Source organism: Lithobates pipiens, unplaced genomic scaffold (assembly GCF_037356315.1).
Source record: "Lithobates pipiens isolate NorthernLeopardFrog02 unplaced genomic scaffold, aLitPip1_a1.2 Scaffold_10, whole genome shotgun sequence".
NCBI classification, from domain to species: Eukaryota; Metazoa; Chordata; class Amphibia; order Anura; family Ranidae; genus Lithobates; species Lithobates pipiens.
Window position 1 is genome coordinate 92,974,782 of NW_027507686.1, and position 21,794 is coordinate 92,996,575.

The 21,794-nt window shown below is 42.7% G+C and overlaps 1 protein-coding gene across 1 annotated transcript in view; it reads right to left on the reverse strand.

The window, feature by feature from the left end:
- Positions 1–21,794, reverse strand: part of PACS1 (phosphofurin acidic cluster sorting protein 1) — a 654,146-nt gene that overhangs the window by 361,390 nt on the left and 270,962 nt on the right. Inside the window, exons 10-11 of the mRNA XM_077450086.1 lie at positions 13,150–13,244; positions 12,896–13,016 (exon numbers count right to left, since the gene is read on the reverse strand). Of these exons, the coding sequence (XP_077306212.1) occupies positions 12,896–13,016; positions 13,150–13,244 (216 nt within the window). The remainder of the gene's footprint in view (positions 1–12,895; positions 13,017–13,149; positions 13,245–21,794) is intronic.

Consider the following 21,794-nt stretch of genomic DNA (forward strand, 5'->3'; position numbering starts at 1 on the left):
GCTTCCGGTCTGCCTGTTGATCAATCCCGACAGGTATTGCCACATGACTTCCCCTGATGGAATCCCGACTGATATGCGCCGGGATTGATCGACAGGCACACCAGAAGTGACGTGGGAAAAAAGAGCTTGACGCTCTTGGATTATATGCCGTTTACGGTTTTTCAAAAAAAATTGTAAAATAAGCAGTTATTAAATGAATTCACCTAAACGGTACTACACCACCTGGGAATCCCTTTCTTTTATACACTACACGGAGAAGTATGGGCGGACCTCCAGACTACCACATTTATCTAGAAGAGCCACAACACATCTACTCTGGGGAGTCTGGAGGGGGCCAGAGTTCGTGGTCCGAGAGAGCCATCAGCTGGGCTAGCCCTGGGAGAACTTCTCCAAGTCTTACCTTACAGCAAGTAGGTGAGAGGCAAATCGGCACAGAGTTATCACTACACGGAAAGAAGAAGAGACAATAGTTACATTGTGGTTGCTGGTTTTGCATATTTCATCACTCAGCATTTGTCATTTTTTATATTGGACTGATTTCAGGTTTTTTCACATGCATCATCTATTGAGTCACTGCTAATCACCTGTACTTATTATTATGTTTGTTGCTTATATATCAACCTTGTTTGGGTAGGAGGGACTGCCACATCCCCTTGTGTATTTATCCAAGTATATCTGTGAGATATCAATATCTATATCTAGATGGATTTTAAGGATTTTGCACTTTCAAGTTTATTTCATCTTTTTCACATTCATTCATCTCTAATAGTGCAGCACCATACACTAATATTTTTGCTCGGCATAAATGAGTACACCCCTTTTGAAAACATAAGATTTTAATCAATATCTTAACAAAAGAACAATTTCCAATTTTTTTTTTTTTTTAAACTGAGTTTTATAGAACAATTGTTTAGCTCATTACATGAAAGTAAGGTTATTAATACAACTTACGGTAGATTACAAAATCTTTAGGTATTACTCAAAATTAGTTGATTCAAAAATGAATAAACCCCACAAAAAAACAACTACATTTAGTTTTTTGTATGACCTCCACGATTTGTAAGTTTTCTAGGCATGGAATGAACAACTTTTTGACATATTGCAACATCTATCTTTTTCCATTGTTCCAAGAACAACCTCTTTTAGAGTATGGATGTTTAATAGAGAGTGATGCTCAACTTGTCTATTCAGAATTCCCCATAGGTGTTAGATTGGGTTCAGATCAGGAGACATACTTGGCCACTGAATCACTTTCACCCTGTATTTCTTCCGAAATGCAACAGTGGCCTTGGATGTGTTTTGGATCATTGTCATGTTGGAAAAGTGCACGACAACCAAGGGCACGGAGTGATGGTAGCATCTTCCTCTTTCAATATAGAGCAATATATCTGTTAATTCAAAATATCAATGAAATGCAGCTACCTGACACCAGCAGCACTCATGTAGCCCCACAGAGGGACACCATCACCATGATTCACTGTAAGCACCATGCATTGTTCTTTGTATTCCTCACCTCTGCAACACCATACAGTCTTGAAGTCATCAGTTCTATTAGCATTTATCTTGGTCTCATCACTCCAGAATACAGTAGTCTTTTTCAGCATGGCCCTTGGCAAGATCTAGGTGGGCTTTTTTGTGCATAGGCTTTCTTCGTTCACGACACCCATGCATGCCATTTCTCTGCAGTGTATGCCATACTGTGTCACGGGAAACAATCACCCCAGTTTGGCTTTCTACTTCTTTAGCTAACTGCAGTGAACTTGCATGCCCATTTTCTTCAAACCTTCTCATCAGATGATGCTCCAGTTGAGGTGATAACTTTCGTGGACGGCCTGGACATCTCAAATGGTTGCAGCTCCATCTTTGTTAAATATTTCTATCACTTATCCTACAGTATTCTAACTGATAAGTAAAGCTTTGCTAATGATCTTGTAGCCTTCACCTTTGTGTAAAGAAATGTTTTTCATTTTCCTATTACTGTTGAGCTGCATTGCACTACACTGTTTTGGAAAGCTGACAATTTTCTATTTTTTTACCAAAAGCTTTTCTCAGACCTTGTGACATTTTCCATGTGGTGCCATTGCTGACAGCATGAAATGGGAAGGGATTTTCTTTGTTAAGCAATGCCCTTTTATAATAGTCTGCTGGATAGATGGTTTAATGAATAATTCGACTCACCTACAGTTGAATTCTTGTTAATTAGGATTCTGCTGTCTAAATTTAGCTTTGCGCCTAAGGCTTTCATTGAGGTATATTTATTTTTGCAACATGGTCTTGAATGAATGTGTTAGCAAAAATACTGTGTGCAAATTAACAAATCTTTGTTACAATTGATGGCCCGCATTTGTGGGAGTATTTTGTAGTATAGTGTCCCATAGAAAATGTTGATTCTGAGAGGAACAAAAAAAAAAAAAAATGTAGAAAAAATAAAAATGTTTTTTTTACATTTTTTTGTAACTAAGTAATTTTTTGCCTTCACTGATGTGTGCCGATGAGGCGGCACCGATAGGCTGAACTGGTAGGCATTAATGAGGAGGCACTAATATGCCGCACTTATGGGCACTGATAGGCAGTACAGATGGGCACTGAAAGGCGACACTGATTGCCAGCACTGACTGGCATCACTAATGGGCACCTATTTTTGGCACCGATTGCTGCCCTGGTGGGCACGGATTTGTGACACTTTTTCTTTATTGTAATCAGGGCACTGATGATCAGTGCCCTGATTACATTCCTAGATGTCCTCCAGTGAGGAGATGCCGCTGATTTATCTCCTTTCCCCACATTCTGGGAGTGTGAGGCAAGGAGAGCAGATTACCGGCATCTCTGTGTTTACATGTGACCGGCTGTGATTGGACACAGCCGATCATATGGTTAAAGAGCTGTGGGCACGCACAGAGATCAGGGCTACTCCATCTCTTAGCAACACAGCGCAGCCATGATCGCCGCGGCCGTCCCGGAACACCATCATATAACAGAGTCCCAGAACGAGAGCCACACTGCCCCACCATCATTTTATGGTGGACGGGCGGCAAGCAGTTAAGTAAGATTGCAGACATGATACAAGAGATGGTTAAAGACTGCATTTTGTCTTGACCTTTCTTGCACTAAAGGTGCCAATAATGGCAAACAAAAATTCATATTCAATAAAAATTGATGATATTAAATGGTTGAATATAATTCAATTATATATAAACATAATATAAATATTTATTAAAAACTGTCATTTTCGCTATCGGTTTCGGCCTAGTGCACCTTCCATTCGGTACACCCTACTTTAGGCCTTCTCTATAATTGCACCAAGCTGGCCAAAAAGAATCTGGTACACAGACATCCCCAGACTTCTAGCAGCAGAATTGTGGCCTCTTCCCAGGAGGCAATATCTGCCATCTCAAGACCCTTTATTCCATCCTGCTTCTATGCCTATGGCATGACTGTTGAAACACACGTATTAAAGGATAGAGAAAACCCAAGTTTGTTAATTTGATTCCTACTTTTTTTTCCTTTTATGAAAACATGCACTTCAATCTCAAAAATTACTCTGTAGGGTGGCCAGAATGCGAGCTACAAACTGTTCTAAACCAGAATGTTGACACGGCGCTTTCTGGCCGTAATGGCAGGGACGTGTTGTGCGGGCGACTTATATAGGGACAAGGGGCGGGGGTCACTGGGTGATGTCACGTGGTGACCTCGCCCCTTATGATGTCATAGTCCCAGCATCCTCAACATCGGAAGAAGAAGCAGCAGAAGGTGACGGCGACAGAAGACCGGGCCAACGTTAGTAAAAGCTGGAAGAAGAAAGCGGAGGCCCGGCAAGAAGAACAGAAGAGCGGGACAAGACCCGCGAAGCGTGGGACAAGACCCCCGAAGCACCGGACGAAGACCCCCAAAGTCGGACGAAGACCCCCGGACGGCAGTGACGACGAAGGAGAAAGCTGGGCTCCTCCGCTAGTAAAAGAGCTAGTAAAAGAGCAGAAGATAGCGGAGGAGCCCGGCGAGAAGACCCCATCAAGACGGAAGACCACCAAAGCTGTCTAATAAAGTATTTTAAAAACCTGTGTTGCGTTTTATTTTTTAATTACACTTTTTCCCCATTCACATAGGGTGGGGGGGCTGGAATCTGGGGGCCGACAGATTCTGATAAGCCCCCCGCCCGTAGACCCCCGACAACCAATGGCCAGGGTTTCGGGAAGAGGCCCTTGTCCTCATCAACATGGGGACAAGGTGCTTTGGGGTGGGGGGCCACAGGGTGCCCCCCTTCCCCAAAGCACCCCCCATGTTGAGGGCACGTGGCCTGGTATGGCTCAGGTGGGGGGGGAGTGGGGGTCGCTCATCCCCACCCCCTTACCTGACCGGCTGGGCTGCGTGCTCAGATAAGGGTCTGCTATGGACTCTGGGGGCATAACAGTCTTACGAATCTGAGCAGTTTTCTTTAAATAGATTTTCAGTGCTCTCACTACATCAAGGCAATGTAGTGATTTTTCTTGCAAAAATAGAAAACTGCGCCAACCCTATACTAATGAAAATAATAATAATGAAAAAAGATATATAATAAAAAAAAAAAAAAAAAAAAAAAATTGTAAATAAAAATAAAAATAAAAAATATGAAATATATTATCAAAATGTGTAGGTGATTATCACAAATGATTATAACAATAAGAACACCTTAAGTGCAAAATAAAACACAGAAATGCATCAAGAAATAGTGTCATAAACAAAAGTCCAATCATAAAAAGTTCATATGTGAATCTGGATAAACGTTTGTGACACCACAGTGATTCAACACGATCCAAAAGCGCATAAAAGTGCCCGTCACCGTATATTGGATGCGCTTACCAGAAAATAGGCAAGTTAGGGCGTTTATATATACTCAATGGGTCCCATCAGAAGATATCCTCCTCTTTAGTGGGTCAACTCTTCATCTCATAATAGTGCCCTCCAGATAATAATGATACTTCGTGATCCCAAATGGGGAGCTCAGTAATGCCCAAAAAAGAAAGGAGCTGAAAATGCATAGACAAATCACTCCTCCTGTCCACCACAATGGATCAACTTTACTCTCCAATGGTAATCCCACAGTCTCCAGACTGCTCCTCTGTGTGGGTAATCAGCGTTTGAGTTGCCGACAGACAAAAAGTGATTTTTCTTCCCTGGAACATGGTTTTGGGAAAAACGATGGCAGAACAATATCTTCATTCAGATGACAGCCTGAAACCACTTTTGGCAAAAAAGCCTGGACGAGGGAACACCACCACTCTGTCCTTGCGAATAATCAAATATGGCTCTTTACAAGAAAGAGCAGCCAATTCTGAAACCCTCCTTGCTGAAGATATTGCAACCAAAAATATCAGCTTCGTAATCAGAAGGACTAAGGGAACATGGTTCAAATGGCGGTTTCCCATTCCCAAGGGGTTAAAGGTGATTTAACTGGCAGATTAATCCGCATCACCCCTCGCATAAAACCCCGGACGAAAGAATGCGTAGCAAGCGGTCTTCGAAATAAAAGCGATAAGGCTGAGACTTGGCCCTTAAAGAGGAAGTAAACCCTAATGGGTTTACTTCCTCTTTGATTCCCTGCAAAGGTAAAGCATAATGGACTACTATGCATCGCATAGTAGTCCATTATGTGTCACTTACCTGACACAGGAGCCAGCGATGTCATTGCTGTCCCCTGTAGTATGGAGCATCCATCTTCTTGGTGGGTCTCGCTGCTCCGGCGCTGTGATTCGCCGGAGCAGCGATGACGTCACTCCCGCACATGCGCACAGGAGCCAACACTTGCGGGAAAAATCGGCGAGATCTGTGGCTTACCCAGTGCGCCTGCGCGCCGCTGTCTACGGTGGCTGTCTTCAGGTAAATTTCTTGGACCTACAGGTAAGCCTTAATCTAGGTTTACCTGTAGGTCAAAGTGGCTTGTAAGGGTTTACAACCATTTTATTAGTACTTGGGGCCAACTTCATCTCTACGCCCAAATGTAGAAAGGCAAGGATTCTGCCTATAATATATCTCCGAGGGTGCCAACCTTTGGATTCGCACCAGGAAACGTAAGCTTTCCAAACTCTACAATATACAGCTCTGGAAACTGGTAGAATGGAGGATGGAATATAAGCCCCTGCGGTAGAAGGTCTGGCCTTAGTGGGAGAGGCCAAGGACACTCCACTGCCATCTTTACAATCTCTGCGTACCATGGCCTTCTGGGCCATGCTGTTGCTACCAGAATTACCGGCTTTCTTTCCAGCTTGATCCTGCAAAGATTTCGAGGCAGCAACTGAAATTGGGGGGAAAAGCGTAGAACAGTGAAAACTGATCCCACAGAGTTACCAGCGCATCTGTTCCGTATACGAGTGGATCCCTTGTTCTGGACACGAAGTTGACTAACTTCATGTTGAATATGGACGCTAGAACATCTATGTCCGGAGTCCCCCATCTTTGGCAAACAGCCCAAAACACTTCGGGGTGAAGAGACCATTCCCCTGGGAATAACTGCTGGCGACTTAGATAATCCGCCTGCCAATTTTCTACTCCCGGAATGAAAACTGCCAATGGGGATGGGACATTCCTTTCTGCCAGTTAGGATATGGTTCACATCTCTGAGCTGAGAGACTCTTGGTGCCCCCTTGGTGATTGATATAAACCACAGACGTAGCATTGTCCGATTGAATCCGGACTGGACAATTCTTTAACCTGGAGGTCACGGTTTTAAGAGCCAGATACACTGCCCAAATTTCTAGGATGTTGATGGGCAGGGCTCTTGAGTTTTGGCCACTGTCCCTGGACAGTCATCTCCTCTAGTACCACTCCCCAGCCTGAGAGGCTGACGTCTGTCATTAATACTTTCCAGATTATTGGTCTGAAGGATTTCCCCTTCAACAAATTCTGGCTTTGTAACCACCAACTGAGGCTTTGAAACACTCTTGGGGACAGTCGCATTGGCAAGTCCAAAGCTTGGATCGTCTTGTTCCAAGCAGAAAGGATTCTGTTTTGCAACAGTCTTGACAGGAATGGCTGCGCTCCAAGATCTATAAAAATTCTTATTTAATAGCGAACATCCCAAGTGTTAGACAGTTCAAATGGTAGACAAGTTTCACACACTAACAGGTGCGCTTATTCCTCATCTTGAATAAGCGTACCTGTTAGTGTGTGAAACGAGTCTACCATTTGAACTGTCTGTAACACTTGGAATGTTTGCTATTAAATAAGAATTTTGATGGATCTTGGAGTGCAGCCATTCCTGTCAAGACTGTTGCAACTGCTGTAACAAGTGCTGTTATGTCACTTCGAATCGCAGAAAACTTTGGGGAAATATAGGGACATGCAGATATGCATCCCCGACGACGATAGATACCAGAAGTTCTCTGCCTTGTAGGATGGAGACCACTGACCTGATCGACTCCATTCGAAATGAGCAAATTTTTAGGAACCAATTTAGATTTTTTAGATCCAGAATGGGCCTGACATCTCCATTCGGTTTTGGTACCGTAAACAGGATTGAATAGAAACCTAAACCTTGTTCTTCTGTGAGTATCTGTACGATTACCCCTCGAGTCAATAATCGATCTAATGCTTGAAACAGGAATTGTCTTTTCCCTGAATTCTTGGGAACATTTGATCTCAAAGTGAGATGGTGGAAACTCCCGAAACTCTAGTTTGTATCGTGGAGTCACTGTGGGAGAGCCCATCTGTCCCGAGTTTCCCTCTGCTAGACTTCTGCGAAATGCAAAAGTCTTCCCCCCACCTTGGTGAGGGGAGACACCTCTTCATGAAGAGGTCTTAGTATTCTGCTTTGTAGTCTTGCAGCTCCAGGTCTTCCTTTGAGCCTGGTCCTGACCCTGCGATTTTCCTCTGGAATCTGACGACGGAAGCCGCCGACACTGCCTAGAGGCGAATTCGCTTGGCACAGAAGAGAAAGTCTGTTTAAACGAAAGACGTTTATACTTTCTTTTGACTGGCAAAAGAGTACTTTTTCCACTGGAAATTGTCTGGATGTAATTTATCAAAATCATCACCAAATAGTCGCTCCCCATGAAATGGGAAACTAAACAGTAGGTTTTTGCAGGGTGCTTCGGCAGACCAACCCTTTAGCCAAAGGGTCCTACACACGTGTATTAGCACAGTGCAAGGCGAGATGCTGGGTGAATAGAATCCTTTATAGCATCTATGGCAAAACATTATGCTTTTGGTAAATCGCCCTACTCACTGGCCTGTTGTGCAAGGAGCTCATTAAGGGCCTCTGTGAGTTGTTTTTTTAAGGACTGACAGATGCCTATAGCTGCAATTGCAGGCTGAGCAACAGTAGCTGATAAAGAAAAAAGGATTTTAAGAGGAATTCAAACTTTTTATCTGTTGGATCCTTTAGCATTTGTGCACTGTCCACTGGACAAGTTCAACTTTTATTCACACTGGAAAAATGCAGCATCTACTGCTGGAACTTTCCATTTTTTGGTGAATTTTTCCTCTATAGGATAGAGAAGTGAGAATCTCTTTGGAGGGAGAAAATGCTTATCCGGGTGATCCCATTCAGTATAAATAAGCTTCTCTAGTAATGTGTGGACTAAAAATGCACGCACTGGTTGTGAAGGTTTCAAGGAACCCAAAGAAGAAACCAGACTTTCAGCTGACTCTGTTAGGAGTAGCATGAAATTGGAGCAAACCATGGCCATAAGGATTTGTACCTCAGATTTTGAAGCTGATAATTCAACTGTTGTTTCCTCCGCAGAGTAGCAATTGGTTTGTTTTTTCCGATCGTTTGAGGGTAATAACTCATCCTGTCCCCACTGTTCCCCTGGTAAGGGGTTTGGAGTGGGAGAGAGGGATCTAGCACACTTCCTATCCCCTTTAATGGAGGATGCGATTAAAGCCACCAATCTTCCTTCTCAGCCCTGCAGGGCAGACGAAAATGCATATTCAGTCACGTATACAGGGGCTGAAGTGTGAGAAGCAGTTGCACCACCAATTGCTTCCAATGACTCACCCTGGCTTGCCATGTCAGGTATCTCCAGAGAGGATGACAATGGAGGCATGTCTGGAGTTCCCAGTGCCTGGGGGTGGTTTTGGTGCCTTAGTAGTAAGCCTTGAAGCCATAGTGCAAAGCAAAAAAAGCAAAAAGGTACTCTAGGAACTGTTCTATTTATTTGAACAATAGTAGGGAAACCAGTAGTAGCATAGAACGATCTAATGCTAAATAAAATGTTTTTTCCCTGTGCTGCAAATGCCTGTGTAAACCCCTCACGTACACCAGCACTTCTGTGACCTGTGGCAGCCTTGCTTCAGCTGCACTGATAGACACTGTCTGTTTCCCAGAGTATCAGCTTTAAGCTTTTTCAGGTGTGAGACTGATTGTCTATGCGCCATGTCCTTTCCTGTGCTTTAGCAAGAGTCACCTCAGAGGGGAAAGGTGAAGGAGATTCACACAGCGGTTTTATCAGCATTTCAGACTTATGCTTGTTTAAACATAACCTGTATCCCTATCCACTCAGTTTCCCCATTTAGGGGGAAAGGACAGATTTAAACAGGGTCTATACACCACTACTCCCTCTAGAGGAGTTAAGGCATTTTACATATAATTGAAAGAAAAGTCATAGGTGGACTTTGCAGTTCCTATGCTTTCCTCTTACCTTTTCCTCACTGTAGGATACTGCTGTAGACAGATCAAAACTTCACCCATCACAGTGGGCAGTGTGGTTAAACCTTCAAAGACTGAGGCCCCACTCCTTTGGACCATGTATATCACCCCCTCTGGACAGCTTCAGGTAATGTAGCAAGACCAAAAAGAGTCCTGGTTCCTAGGGTCCAGCCCTTAAAGAGGAACGTTACAGGAAAAACCTCTTCTATGCGAGGGCCCGGGTACCATCCTGGAGTCGCAGTGGCGGGATGGCTCCAGTTGTGGAGGCTTTTTAAATCCAGCATGGATCGCTCCTGCAGCTCCACAGAGCACATCTTCAGCCGTACCATCACCTTTAGACACTGGTGAAAAAACGGAGGTACTCCTGGAAGGAGGGGTTATATCAACTTCCTGTATTGGGTGTGCCAGTGTCAACACCTGAAGGTAGCTATAACCCACTAAATAAATACTTAAGGATCCGTGTCCTATGATGTACTCCAAGAAAAGGATTTTACAGGTAAGCTGTTATAAAAATCCTATTTTACCATTCAACATCGTGGACAGGTAGGACAAGGTCACCTACCTGTCCACGATGTTGAATGGTAAAATAGGTCTTACCATTCCTGTAAAAGTGGGGCAATGTTATGGAAGGGATTCACCTCGCAGTGTAATTTTTTCAAATTTGGTGCTAAAACTGAACCATTCTTAGTCTGCAGTGGATGACTAGGTGTTACATCAATACTTAAGGCTGTGTGTCCTATGATGTACGATAAAGAAATACAGTCCAAGTTTTGCCCGTCACGGTGGGCATACCCCCAAATGGGTCTTCAGGGACTGGGTTCCATAGCAATGGACCACAGCCCCGGACCTGTATAGCACCTTGAGGCCAACAATGTGTGGCACCAAGTGCCCATGCAAGATCCAGTACCTGAAACAGTTTTACAGGCCATCCCCCACAGCACGGAGTTCCACTACAGCTTCCAAAGCTTTACGAAGGTTGCGTTAATATGGATAGATGGATATGTTGGCAGTAGAAAACAGTGAGGGGTTGAACAGTAAGAGCTGTGAAAATGTGGAATAGGCTCCCTGCAGAGGTGGTTCTGGCCTGCTCAGTAGATTGCTTTAAGAAAGGCCTGGATTATTTCCTAAGTGTACATAATTTAACTGGGTACTAACATTTATAGGTAAAGTTGATCCGGGGAAAATCAGATTGCCTCTCGGGGGATCAGGAAGGAATTTTTTTACCCTGCTTTAGCAAATTGCTGGTGTTTTTTGCCATCCTCTGGATCAACTGTGGGTATAGAATTGGGTATATGGGATTGTATATTTTTTTGTTTTTTTTTTGTGTTTGAACTTGATGGACTTGTGTTTTTTTTCAACCTAACTATGTAACTATGATTGAAAGATCAGAAGACAAAAAAAAAATAAAAATCTAGATAAGCTATTTCTCTCTGTGAAATAGAAAAAGTCCATCACATTCAGACACTAGCACAAAACTGAAGGCTCACAGAATGGGGTAGCGTTATAGAGGAGGAGAGCTCCAAAGCTTTGCCAGTGTCAAATCGCCTGAAGGTACATGCCTATAACCCAGGGGTTGACAAATTTGCTTGGAATCTAGGAGCCAGCTAAAAAAGTTAGGAGCCAGGTCCGTGACGGCGATCTGGACCTGTCACTGGCCTGACATGGAGACGAGTGAGGGGAAGATAGCGCACCCAGCCCCCCACCTGTTTCCAAGTCATTGCCCATAGCTCTTAGAGGGACATTTTATTTTTTTCAAATGACAATTTTTTTTTAAATTGCATTTTAGTGTAAATATGAGATGTGAGGTCTCTGACCCCAGATCTCATATATAAGAGGACCCGTCATGCGTTTTTCTATTACAAGGGATTTTTACATTCCTTTTAATAGTAATAAAAGTGACACACATTTGTTTTTGTTTTTTTAAAGAACAGTGAAAAAAATAAAAATAAAACATTAAAATAAGAAGAAAAAAAATCATTTTAAACGCGCCCTGTCCCGCCAGCTTGCGTGCAGAAGCGAATGCATATATGAAAGCGTTGTTCAAACCACACGTGAGGTATCGCTGCGATCGGTAGAGTGAGAGCAATAATTCTAGACCTAGATCTTCTCTGTAACTTAAAATGTGCAACCTGTAGAATTTTTTAAATGTCGCCTATGGAGATTTTAAAGGGTAAAAGTTTGTCGCCATTCCATGAGCGGGCGCAATTTTGAAGCGTGACATGTTGGGCATCGATTTACTCGGCGTAACATTATCTTTCACAATATAAAAAAAAATTGGGCTAACTTTACTGTTGTCTTATTTTTTTTTATTAAATTCTTTTTCCCCAAAAAAGTGCGCTTGCAAGTCCGCTGTGCAAATACGGTGTGACAGACAGTATTGCAACGATCACCATTTTATTCTCTAGGATGTTAGAATAAAATATTATATATATATATATATATATATATATATATATATATATATATATGTGTTTAGGCTGGCAGGCAGGGGAAGCTCCATTAGTATTGCTGGTTTGTAATTCCAACAACCACCACAAGAGGGCGCCAGATTCCAGAAGGAACCATAGGACCGCAGGAGGCCTCAAATCCGGGGGCTCAATTACCGGCCGCCGCCGGCACGGCCCGACGCGATCACGCCGGGGGGGGGGGGGGTTCCACGGAGACAGGATACCCCCAGCTGTGCTGCCCCAGGCGCCAGGTCGCTAATTCTAGTCGCAAATGCGACCTGGCGCCCGGGTTTTGTCGAGCCCTGCTATAACCCACAGTGCCTGTGTGCTGTACTGTACGATTAAGACAATACTTCTCCAGAGGAGAAAAGGTCCATCATATAAGGACACTAGCAAAACAGCGGGGACTCAAAGTGGGTAGGGTTATATGGGTGCATACTAGGGGCAGCCAAGCAAGGATTTTGCCAGTGTCCAGTTACCTGAACATAGCCTGCATATAACTCATGGTCTATCAACACAAGTTCTGTGGCCTGTACTAATAATTACCAAAGATAATTCCCTTAACCAAGGCCTCTGACAGTTCCCAGAGGTGCCAGCAACATCCCAATGCTTCACTGCTGCCTTCCAGGAAAGTACACACCTAAAGCTTGAGTGCATTTATACAGGACTCCAAGCACCCAACTTTTCAAGAAGGCAACAGTGAGGCACACTGGCATCAATCGTGAAACCTTTCATTTTCATAAAAAGGTCTGCTTTGTTATATATACATAACATAATGGTTGTTTAAATACTTCAACTTAATAAGCAACGATAGTTACAAACGTACCTGTATGCTCTGCCCCATTTCTGTCCCTCTCTCACTCTCCGTACTTTGAGCTCTCTCAGAGAGTACTTTGTTGGGGGGTTTCTCTTTTACAGAGGCACTTCTTTTGCTTTGCGGTGTCAAGCTGGAAGCAGATGAATGACACAATTTAATAAAAGATCTTTGATTATATATATTTATTATACACTTATATTATACATTTATATTCCATCAGGTAATGCATAACTTTGAAAAGGGAGAGAGTGGTCAAGGCTTACCTTGGGCTCTTCACAGATTTAGACTTTTCAGGAACAGTAAAGGTGAGTGTTTCAGAAAGCGTGTCTACATCTTGTGAGATATCCAAAGAGAAATCCTGGTAAAACAGCAGGGAAAAAAGGTTTCAGATAACTAGATAAAAAGGGTGAGAAAAGGATCATGATATAATGTCTGAATCAACTTAGAAATAGCTTTAGTAATGCACAATTTTTTTTTGGGGGGTAAAATGGCCGAAGACAGTCTTTTATTCATAATATAAATCAGGGCTTGACAAATTTGCTTGGAATCTAGGAGCCAGCTTAAAAAGTTAGGAGCCAGGTCGGTAACGGCGATCCGGACCTGTCCCTGGCCTGACATGGAGACGAGTGAGGGGAAGATAGCGCCGCAGCCCCCCCCCCCCCTTTTTTTTTCCTTAACCACTTAAGGACCAGGCCTCTTTTTCAGACTTGGTGTTTCCATGTTTAAAACAGTTTTTTTTGCTAGAAAATTACTTAGAACCCCCAAACATTTTATATTGTTTTTTTTCTAACACCCTAGAGAATAAAATGGCGGTCATTGAAATACTATTTTTCACACCGTATTTGCGCAGCAGTCTTACAAGCGCACTTTTTTTGGAAAAAATTCACTTTTTTGAATAAAAAAATAAGTCAACAGTAAAATTAGCCCAATTTTTTTATACTGTGAAAGATAATGGTATGCCGAGTAAATTGATACCCAACATGTCACGCTTCAAAATTGCGCCCGCTCGTGGAATGGCGTCAAACTTTTAGCCTCAAAAATCTCCATAAGCGACATTTAAAAAATTCTACAGGTTGCATTTTTTGCGTTATAGAGGAGGTCTAGGGCTATAATTATTGCTCTCGCTCTACCGATCGCGGTGATACCTCACATGTGTGGTTTGACCACCGTTTTCATATGCGGGCGCTACTCACGTATGCGCTCGCGTCTGTGCGCAAGCTCGTCATAACGGGGTGTTTTTAACATTTTTTTTTTTTCTTATTTATTTTAATTGATTTTATTTATTTTTACACTGTTTTAAAAAAATAAATAAAATGGATCCCTTTTATTCCTATTACAAGGAATGTAAACATCCCTTGTAATAGAAAAAAGCATGACAGGTCCTCTTAAATATGAGATCTGGGGTCAAAAAGTCCTCAGATCTCATATTTGGGCTAAAATGCAAAAAAAAAAAAAAAAAAAAAAAGAAAATCTGACATTTAAAAAAAAAAATATATAACTTTAAGAGGTATGGGCGGAAGTGACGTTTTGACGTCGCTCCCGCCCTCCTATGGTATAGAGACGAGTGGGGGCCATCTTAGCCTCACTTGTCTCTATGCCCAGCAGATGGAAGGACCCGATCGCCTCCGCCGCTACCGACGGCTCCGGTAAGCGGCGGAAGGTGCGGGAGGGCGGCGGGAGGGGGGGTGGCACCTCTCCCGCCGCCGATAGCGGTGATCTCGCGGCGAATCCGCCGTGGAGACCACCGTTATCGTACAGCCGACCGCCGCCTGAAGAGATGGATATCTCGGTTGTGGCAGCAGCTGCTGCCGTTACTGAGATATCCCTCTTCAAAAATAGGACGTACATCGTCGTGCGGCGGTCGGCAAGTGGTTAATTAAAATAATTTTTTTTTTTTTTTTTACTTTTTACAAAAAAAAAAAAAAAAATTATATATATATATATATATATATATATATATATATATATATATATATATATATATATATATATATATATATATATATATATATATATATATATATATATATATATATATAAATTAATAAATAAATAAATTAATAATATATATATAATATAATGAGAAGCCATTTACCAGCCACCACACTCACCGTTGGGCAAAAGGCGCCAGATGACGCCCGCAATCACTTCCTTCTCTTCACTTTGGGAAGGAAATGGGCGGGCAGTGAAAAACAGGTAGGGGAGCTTCACTCCATTAGGAATTAGCATTATTGGAATAGGGTGTAATTTCTACATCCACCACAAGATGGCGCCAGACTACCGAAAGATTTTAGAAGGCCGCAAAGCCGCGGCCTCAATTACTGGCCGGCGCGGCCCAATGCAATTGCGCGGTGGAGTTCGGGGTCCAAATGGAGACGGGATACCCCAGCAGCGTTGCCCCAGTCGCCAGGACATGAATTCTAGGCGCAAATGCGACCAGGCGCCCGGGGTTTGTCGAGCCCTGATATAAATATATATATATGAATAAGACTGTCTTCGGCCATTTTACCCCCAAAAAATAAATACATTATCTATCTAGATAGATATCTCTATCTCTAACAGAACAACATAAATGCTTTCAACCTGAAACAACGCTTTGAGACCCTTGACAGTAACACATCCATAACGTATTTTGTGTCTGAGGCACCAGGTAGCGGAGTTGCTACCACAGCCGCAAAAACTGGCTTGGGGCCCAACCCAGCTAACTTCAGCCACCCAGGGTTCTTACCACTATCCGGTCACTATGTATTGAACCATACCAACTCAAGGATACCTTACTTCAGATGGTTCCCCACTGTTTAGCCAATGACCAGATTTTAGTCGGCCGTCAAGGATCTCAAACCACCAAATGGCAATAAACCCAAGGAAAATAATAGAAAAACAAAAGAGGGATGTTTATCCACCGATTTTTGCTCTGCAACTTCCCGACCCCTCCTACCCAGCAACATATCTTACTGCTCCTCCCCATCACCCCATCTCATGGGCCAATCAGGTTAGAGTCCGTACTAGCCATGCCATCCTGAATTATTTAACTCTTATGCCTGGTTCCCCTTCCATCCTGTCATGCATTCCCTATGCTTACTATGTTCTTTTTCAGCTCCAGGCATGTCTGGAGACAGTATGTCTCTACAGTGGGGAGTTTTGTGGTTTCTTAAGCGCATCTAGCCATATCACACAATCGCTGTCATGGCTATGTTTCCTTTGCATTATGGAACATTGACTAACTGTTTTGCTTTAAAGAGGAAGTAAAGCCTCAGGGAAAAAAAATACACCCTGCAAGGCAAAGGCATAATGAGCTAGTATGCATAGCATACTAGCTCATTATGAATAACTTGCCTGAGATCGAAGCCCCCAAAGCAATCCTCATTCCCTCCTCCTCCATCTATCTCAGAGTAACTTCTGGGTATCACAACTCTGGCACTGAGACTGGCCATCACTCATGACATGACTCCCGCGCATGTGCGCTGGTGCAGCCACTAACGTCATGGCCGCCGTCAGAAGCGGCATGCTCAGTGCGCCTGCACCCAATGTCTATGACGCATGCTCCGTAGACATTGCTGCGGCTATTTCTGCAAGTATCTCCTAAGCCTTTTAGGTTTGGGAGATATTTCTTGCACCTACAGGTAAGCCTTAATCTAGGCTTACCTGTAGGTTAAAGTGGTTAAAGGGTAAAGGGTTTACAACCACTTTAATAAATTAATGTTCACATTGACATTGTGGCATAGTTACTACTATTGATTCTTCTGGGACAGTAGGCTGCAAGTGCATCTCACTCAAGCATACTCCCTGATGCTAGTCTCATTGACTTTTTGGTTGTACAATTGCTCTGCTCGGCTTTATCCCCTGGTGCATTCTTCCTACTAGCTGCTGGGGCACATGAAGCATATAAGACTCTCTCATATCTTGTTTGTCCCCCATTCAACGCCTGAACTTTTTGTGTTTACATTGTGCAGTATCTAAAATTGCAGTTCAATAAAAAAAAAAAAAAAAAAAAAAAAAGAGTTAATGAACTTACAAACACAAGGAGTAAACTGGCATCACACATATAAAATCTTCCAGTGCCCTCCCCCCCAACACAGGGATTATAGGAAGCAAACAAGTGGAGTACTGTTTTTCCATTACATACAATATTATCACTTATATTGGGACTGATTTTCCTTTTTTCTCTTAAGGATCTCTTAGGATTTTAGATACTGAACCATGAGTGTCCCTCTTCGTCGTCCCATGTGAATTTTGTTTCACACATGGCTGTATGTATGTTGCCCTAGCCTTGCTTTTGAAGGTGGTCTAAGAAGCATGCATTGAGAGTGTGTACCACTGTCCGAAATACTTAGTGGTTCCCGGTTGGAGCAGAACTGTATTATCTTAATCCATCCACCCAAGCGAGGGCTGTTTTCACAAAAGCACAGTGAGACCTTGTAATGAGGTCTAAATATCTGTTAAGAGACAAAATTAGTTTCTTCTTTTGGCTTTATATTGGTGTATGGACTTTACGAATTTTGGGGCTATTGCTTTGTGTTTTAGATATATCTCTATAGATATCTATATAGCCATCGATATCTATCTATAGATCTCTCTATGTAATGCATCATTTTAAGAATTCCACAAGAAAACTACATTTTACTCTTGGTGGTGTTTATAGCTAAACCCAAGCACATAAACGTAGTACAGTAAAACCTTGATTGCGAGCATAATTTGTTCTGGAAACATGCTTATAATCCAAAGCACTTTTATAGCAAAGTGAATTTCAACAATGGAAACTAAAATAATTTTTTCCACAACCATTTATTCATAAGTCCTTCAGTTTATAGTCCATATAGGTGTGCTCATAAGTTTACACGCCCTGGCAGAATTTATGATCGCTTGTCCATTTATGAATAACACAAAAAAAAAAGCGGAGTTAAACTTACCGGTAACTCCATTTCTCAGAGTCTTCCAGGACAGCCCATGAGACCTAGGGCTCCTCCTACCAGTAAATGAAATACATTAACCCCCATTAGATAAAAAGGCAGTCCTCAAGGCCCCATGTCAGTATTCTCGAGAACCGCAAGACATCCCTGTAAAACATATGCATAATACACATAACTTCAAGACAAAACTGGGTGGTAATCCGGCTGTCCTGGAAGACTCTCAGAAAAGGAGTTACCGGTAATTCCAACTCAGCTTTTCTCTAAGCGTCTTCCAGAACAGCCCATGAGATGATCAGCCAGAACTTACCAGTCTAGGGAGGGACAACTGCCTAAATTACCTTGAGACCAAACGCCTGCTCCTGAGCAGATAGGAGATCCAGGAGATAATGTTTAACCGCTTAAGCCCTGGACCATTTGGCTGGCCAAAGACCAGACCACTTTTTGCGATTCAGCACTGCGTTGATTTGACAATTGCGCTGTCGCGCGACGTGGCTCCCTAACAAAATTGACGTCCCTTTCCCACAAATTGATCTTTCTTTTGGTGGTATTTGATCACCTCTGCAGTTTTTCTTTTTTGCGCTATAAACAAAAAAGGAGCCATAATTTTAAAAAACACTTTTTTATTTTTTGGTATAATAAATATCCCCCAAAAAATATATATATAAAAAAAAATAAAAAATACAAACATGTTTCCTCCTCAGTTTAGGCCGATACGTATTCTTCTACATATTTTTGGTAAAAAAAAACGCAATAAGCGTATATTGAGTGGTTTGCACAAAAGTTAGAGAGTCTACAAAATCGGGGATTGTTTTATGGCATTTTTATTAATAATTTTTTTTTCTTACTAGTAATCGCGGTGATCAGCGATTTTTATTGTGACTGCAATATTATGGCAGACAGGTCGGAAAATGTTAACATTTTTGGGACCATTTGTATTAATATAGCGATTAGTGCGATTAAAATTGCATTGATTACTGTAAAAATGTCACTGGCAGTGAAAGGGTTAACAATAGGGGGCAGTGAAGGGGTTAATATTTGCCATAGGGAGTGTTCGAACTAAAGGGGGATGAGACTGTGCAGGGAAACAAATCGCTGTTCATATTCTATGAACAGACAATCTTTCAGTTTACTGCTCAGAGACCCGGAAACTGTGTTTACCACTGGGCTCCCGTGATTGCTCGGGGCACACAGAGAACTGGGAGCTGTGTGTGTAATCGAGACTGCCGGTCATTCGCATCGGCTTGGAGAGGGACCGACGTAACATAACGGCGATTTGCGCAGCTGGGCCATGCTGCCACAGTACAACTGCGGCGGCTGGTCGGCAAGCGATTAATGAAGGTGGAAAAACTAGACCATGTGGCCACCCTGCAAATATGTTCTGGTGAAGCTCCAGCCCTCTCAGCCCAAGATGCTGACAAGGCTCTTGAGCGTGTAGTGACAAAAGGCGGAGAAATTTCCCTAATTTTGTAAGTTTCAGAAATGGTTTGCTTTATCCATCTAGCCAATGTGGCTTTAAATGTACCCTTTCCCTTGTGTGCGCCTGAAAAGAGGACAAACAAGGCGTCTGTTTTTCTAAAGGTCTTAGTGACCTCAAGATCGACGAGAAGAAATCTTCCCACATCTAAAATACAAAATTTTAAATCTTGATCGCTCTTTGGCAAACTACAAAAAGGTTGGCAGTACAATGTGCTGGGATCTGTGGAATGTACTGGCCACTTTAGGCAGAAATCCTGGATCAGTTTTCAAAACAACCCGATCCTCAAAAATCATGAGGAAAGGCTCCCTCACTGATTTTCTATTGGATTGAGGTCTAGGCTGGGTAGCAGCTGGGATAATCTGCCAGTTTTGTGTCCCCTTCAGGTGCACTGCTGTAATTGAGGCTAGATTCCCTTCTGCCCATGATTAAATCTCCTGGGTGATAGGTCGAAGTATCCGACTCCTCGTACCACCTTGTTTTTTGAGGTATGCAACCATAGCAATATTGTCGGATAGAATCTGGAGAGTGTGACCCCTGATTTCCGTCTGAAATGCCTGCAAGGCTCTCTGAACTGCTAAAAGCTCTCCGATTCGACAAAGCTCTTGCTTCCCTTGAGGATCATTCTCCCAGATTCCTCCATAGGAGCACCATTGGGTGACAATCCTGGAGGAAAACCCAGATGGCCAGCCAAAGTAATGAGTCCATATAATATGGTAGAACAAAACAATAATATAAATGACAAAAGCACATAAACCAATGAGAGTGGCAGTACACTTCCATTTCTCCTCCTAGGCCTTCAAGCCAAGTGATATCCAATGAGGTTAGGTACACGACCCACATTATATTAACATGCTAGTCACTATTGGCGTAGAAACAATATTCTAGTATACCACATGAATTGGGCTTACAGACTATTAAGACTTTTCTTATGGAACAGGGTCAGTGGGATTTTTATGCTTTTACTATCCAACTGCTGTCATTTATTCTTCGGCATAACTGGTTTACGTTTCTTGGCTCCCACTACCTCCAGGTGCAGGGCGTTACCATGGGCACATGTTGCGCCCCGGCTTACGCCAATTTGTACCTGGGGGGTAGGAGCGCGAGATCTTCCCCAGTGATGCACTTAGTCAATACCTTGACCAGACTTTGTGCTGGTTCAGGTACATAGATGATATTCTGCTCATATGGATGGGCACGGTAGAACAGCTGGACGAATTTATGCATGAACTAAAACATCAATAGGTTTAACCTCAGATTTAAAATGAACTGGCATAGGGAAACCATTTCCTTTTTGGATCTAATGATCTATAAGGATATACAGAATGGGCTTGCTACTAAACTGATTTGGAAAAGGACTGCAGGCAACACTATCTTGCATGTGCAAAGTGGACCACCCACCTCCCTAGTTCATAGCATAACCTACGCCCAGTATATTAGTCTTTGACGAAATTATACCCATGAACATTGCACTTCAAGCAGCAGAATTACGCAAGCATCTCCGCCAGCAGGGCTACAGTAAAAGCCTGCTTAGGAAGGCATACAATAAAGCACTTAATCACAGTAGAAAATCCCTGTTGTATCCCAATCCAAATATCAGGCAACACACCACCAAGTTCATTACCAAGTATTTCATACAGCATCACCAGCTGCGTAACTGTGTGCAAAAACATTGGCACCTTTTGAGTGAGGACCCTATCCTCCAAAAATACATGAGAGAAACCCCAGGGATAGTGTTTCGTAAGACTACCTCAATAGGGAGTAAAATCACAACCAGCCAATACATACCCAGTGGCAATGATGTGTCACCAGGTAGAGGGATCTTGATCTGTGGACAGTGCATATATTGCCCACAGGTATGGACGGGTACACGCTTTCGCCTACCCAACGGAGAAATGCTTTTCCCAGGCTTTCATGTGGATTGCGATACGCAAGTGGTATATTTGATGCTCTGCCAATATGGAGAATTTTATGTAGGGAAAACAATCCACCAGTTCAAACAATGGATTTACGACCACATACTATTCACAATGCCAAAATGATTACCTGTTAGCCGCCACCTGGGCCTATATCACAAATTTAATACTGCCCTTGTGTGATTTCTAGTACTAGACGCGATACCCCAGGACCCACGTGGCAGCAACTAGGATACAGGCATTCTCCAGTAGGAGACTTTATGGATCAAATGTCTAGAAGCCACCAAATCACCTGGCATCAAGTTTCAAGTTAAGTTTTATCATATAAACCATTTCTTTGATTAAGAACAGTGATATGTCCTCTGTTGGTGCCCAGTCATATGTCTGCAGTATATAGTTTTTTTATTTGGCATATTAGTATAATGTGGGTTGTGTACCTAACCTCATTGGATATCACTTGACTTGAAGGCCTAAGAGGATAAATGGAAGCGTAATGCCACTCTCATTGCCTTATGTATACTTTTGTCATTTGGCCGGCCACCTGGGTATTCCTCCAGGGATGTGAAAAAAAAAAAAAAGAAATGGAGAATTCCCCATGGGGTTTTTTA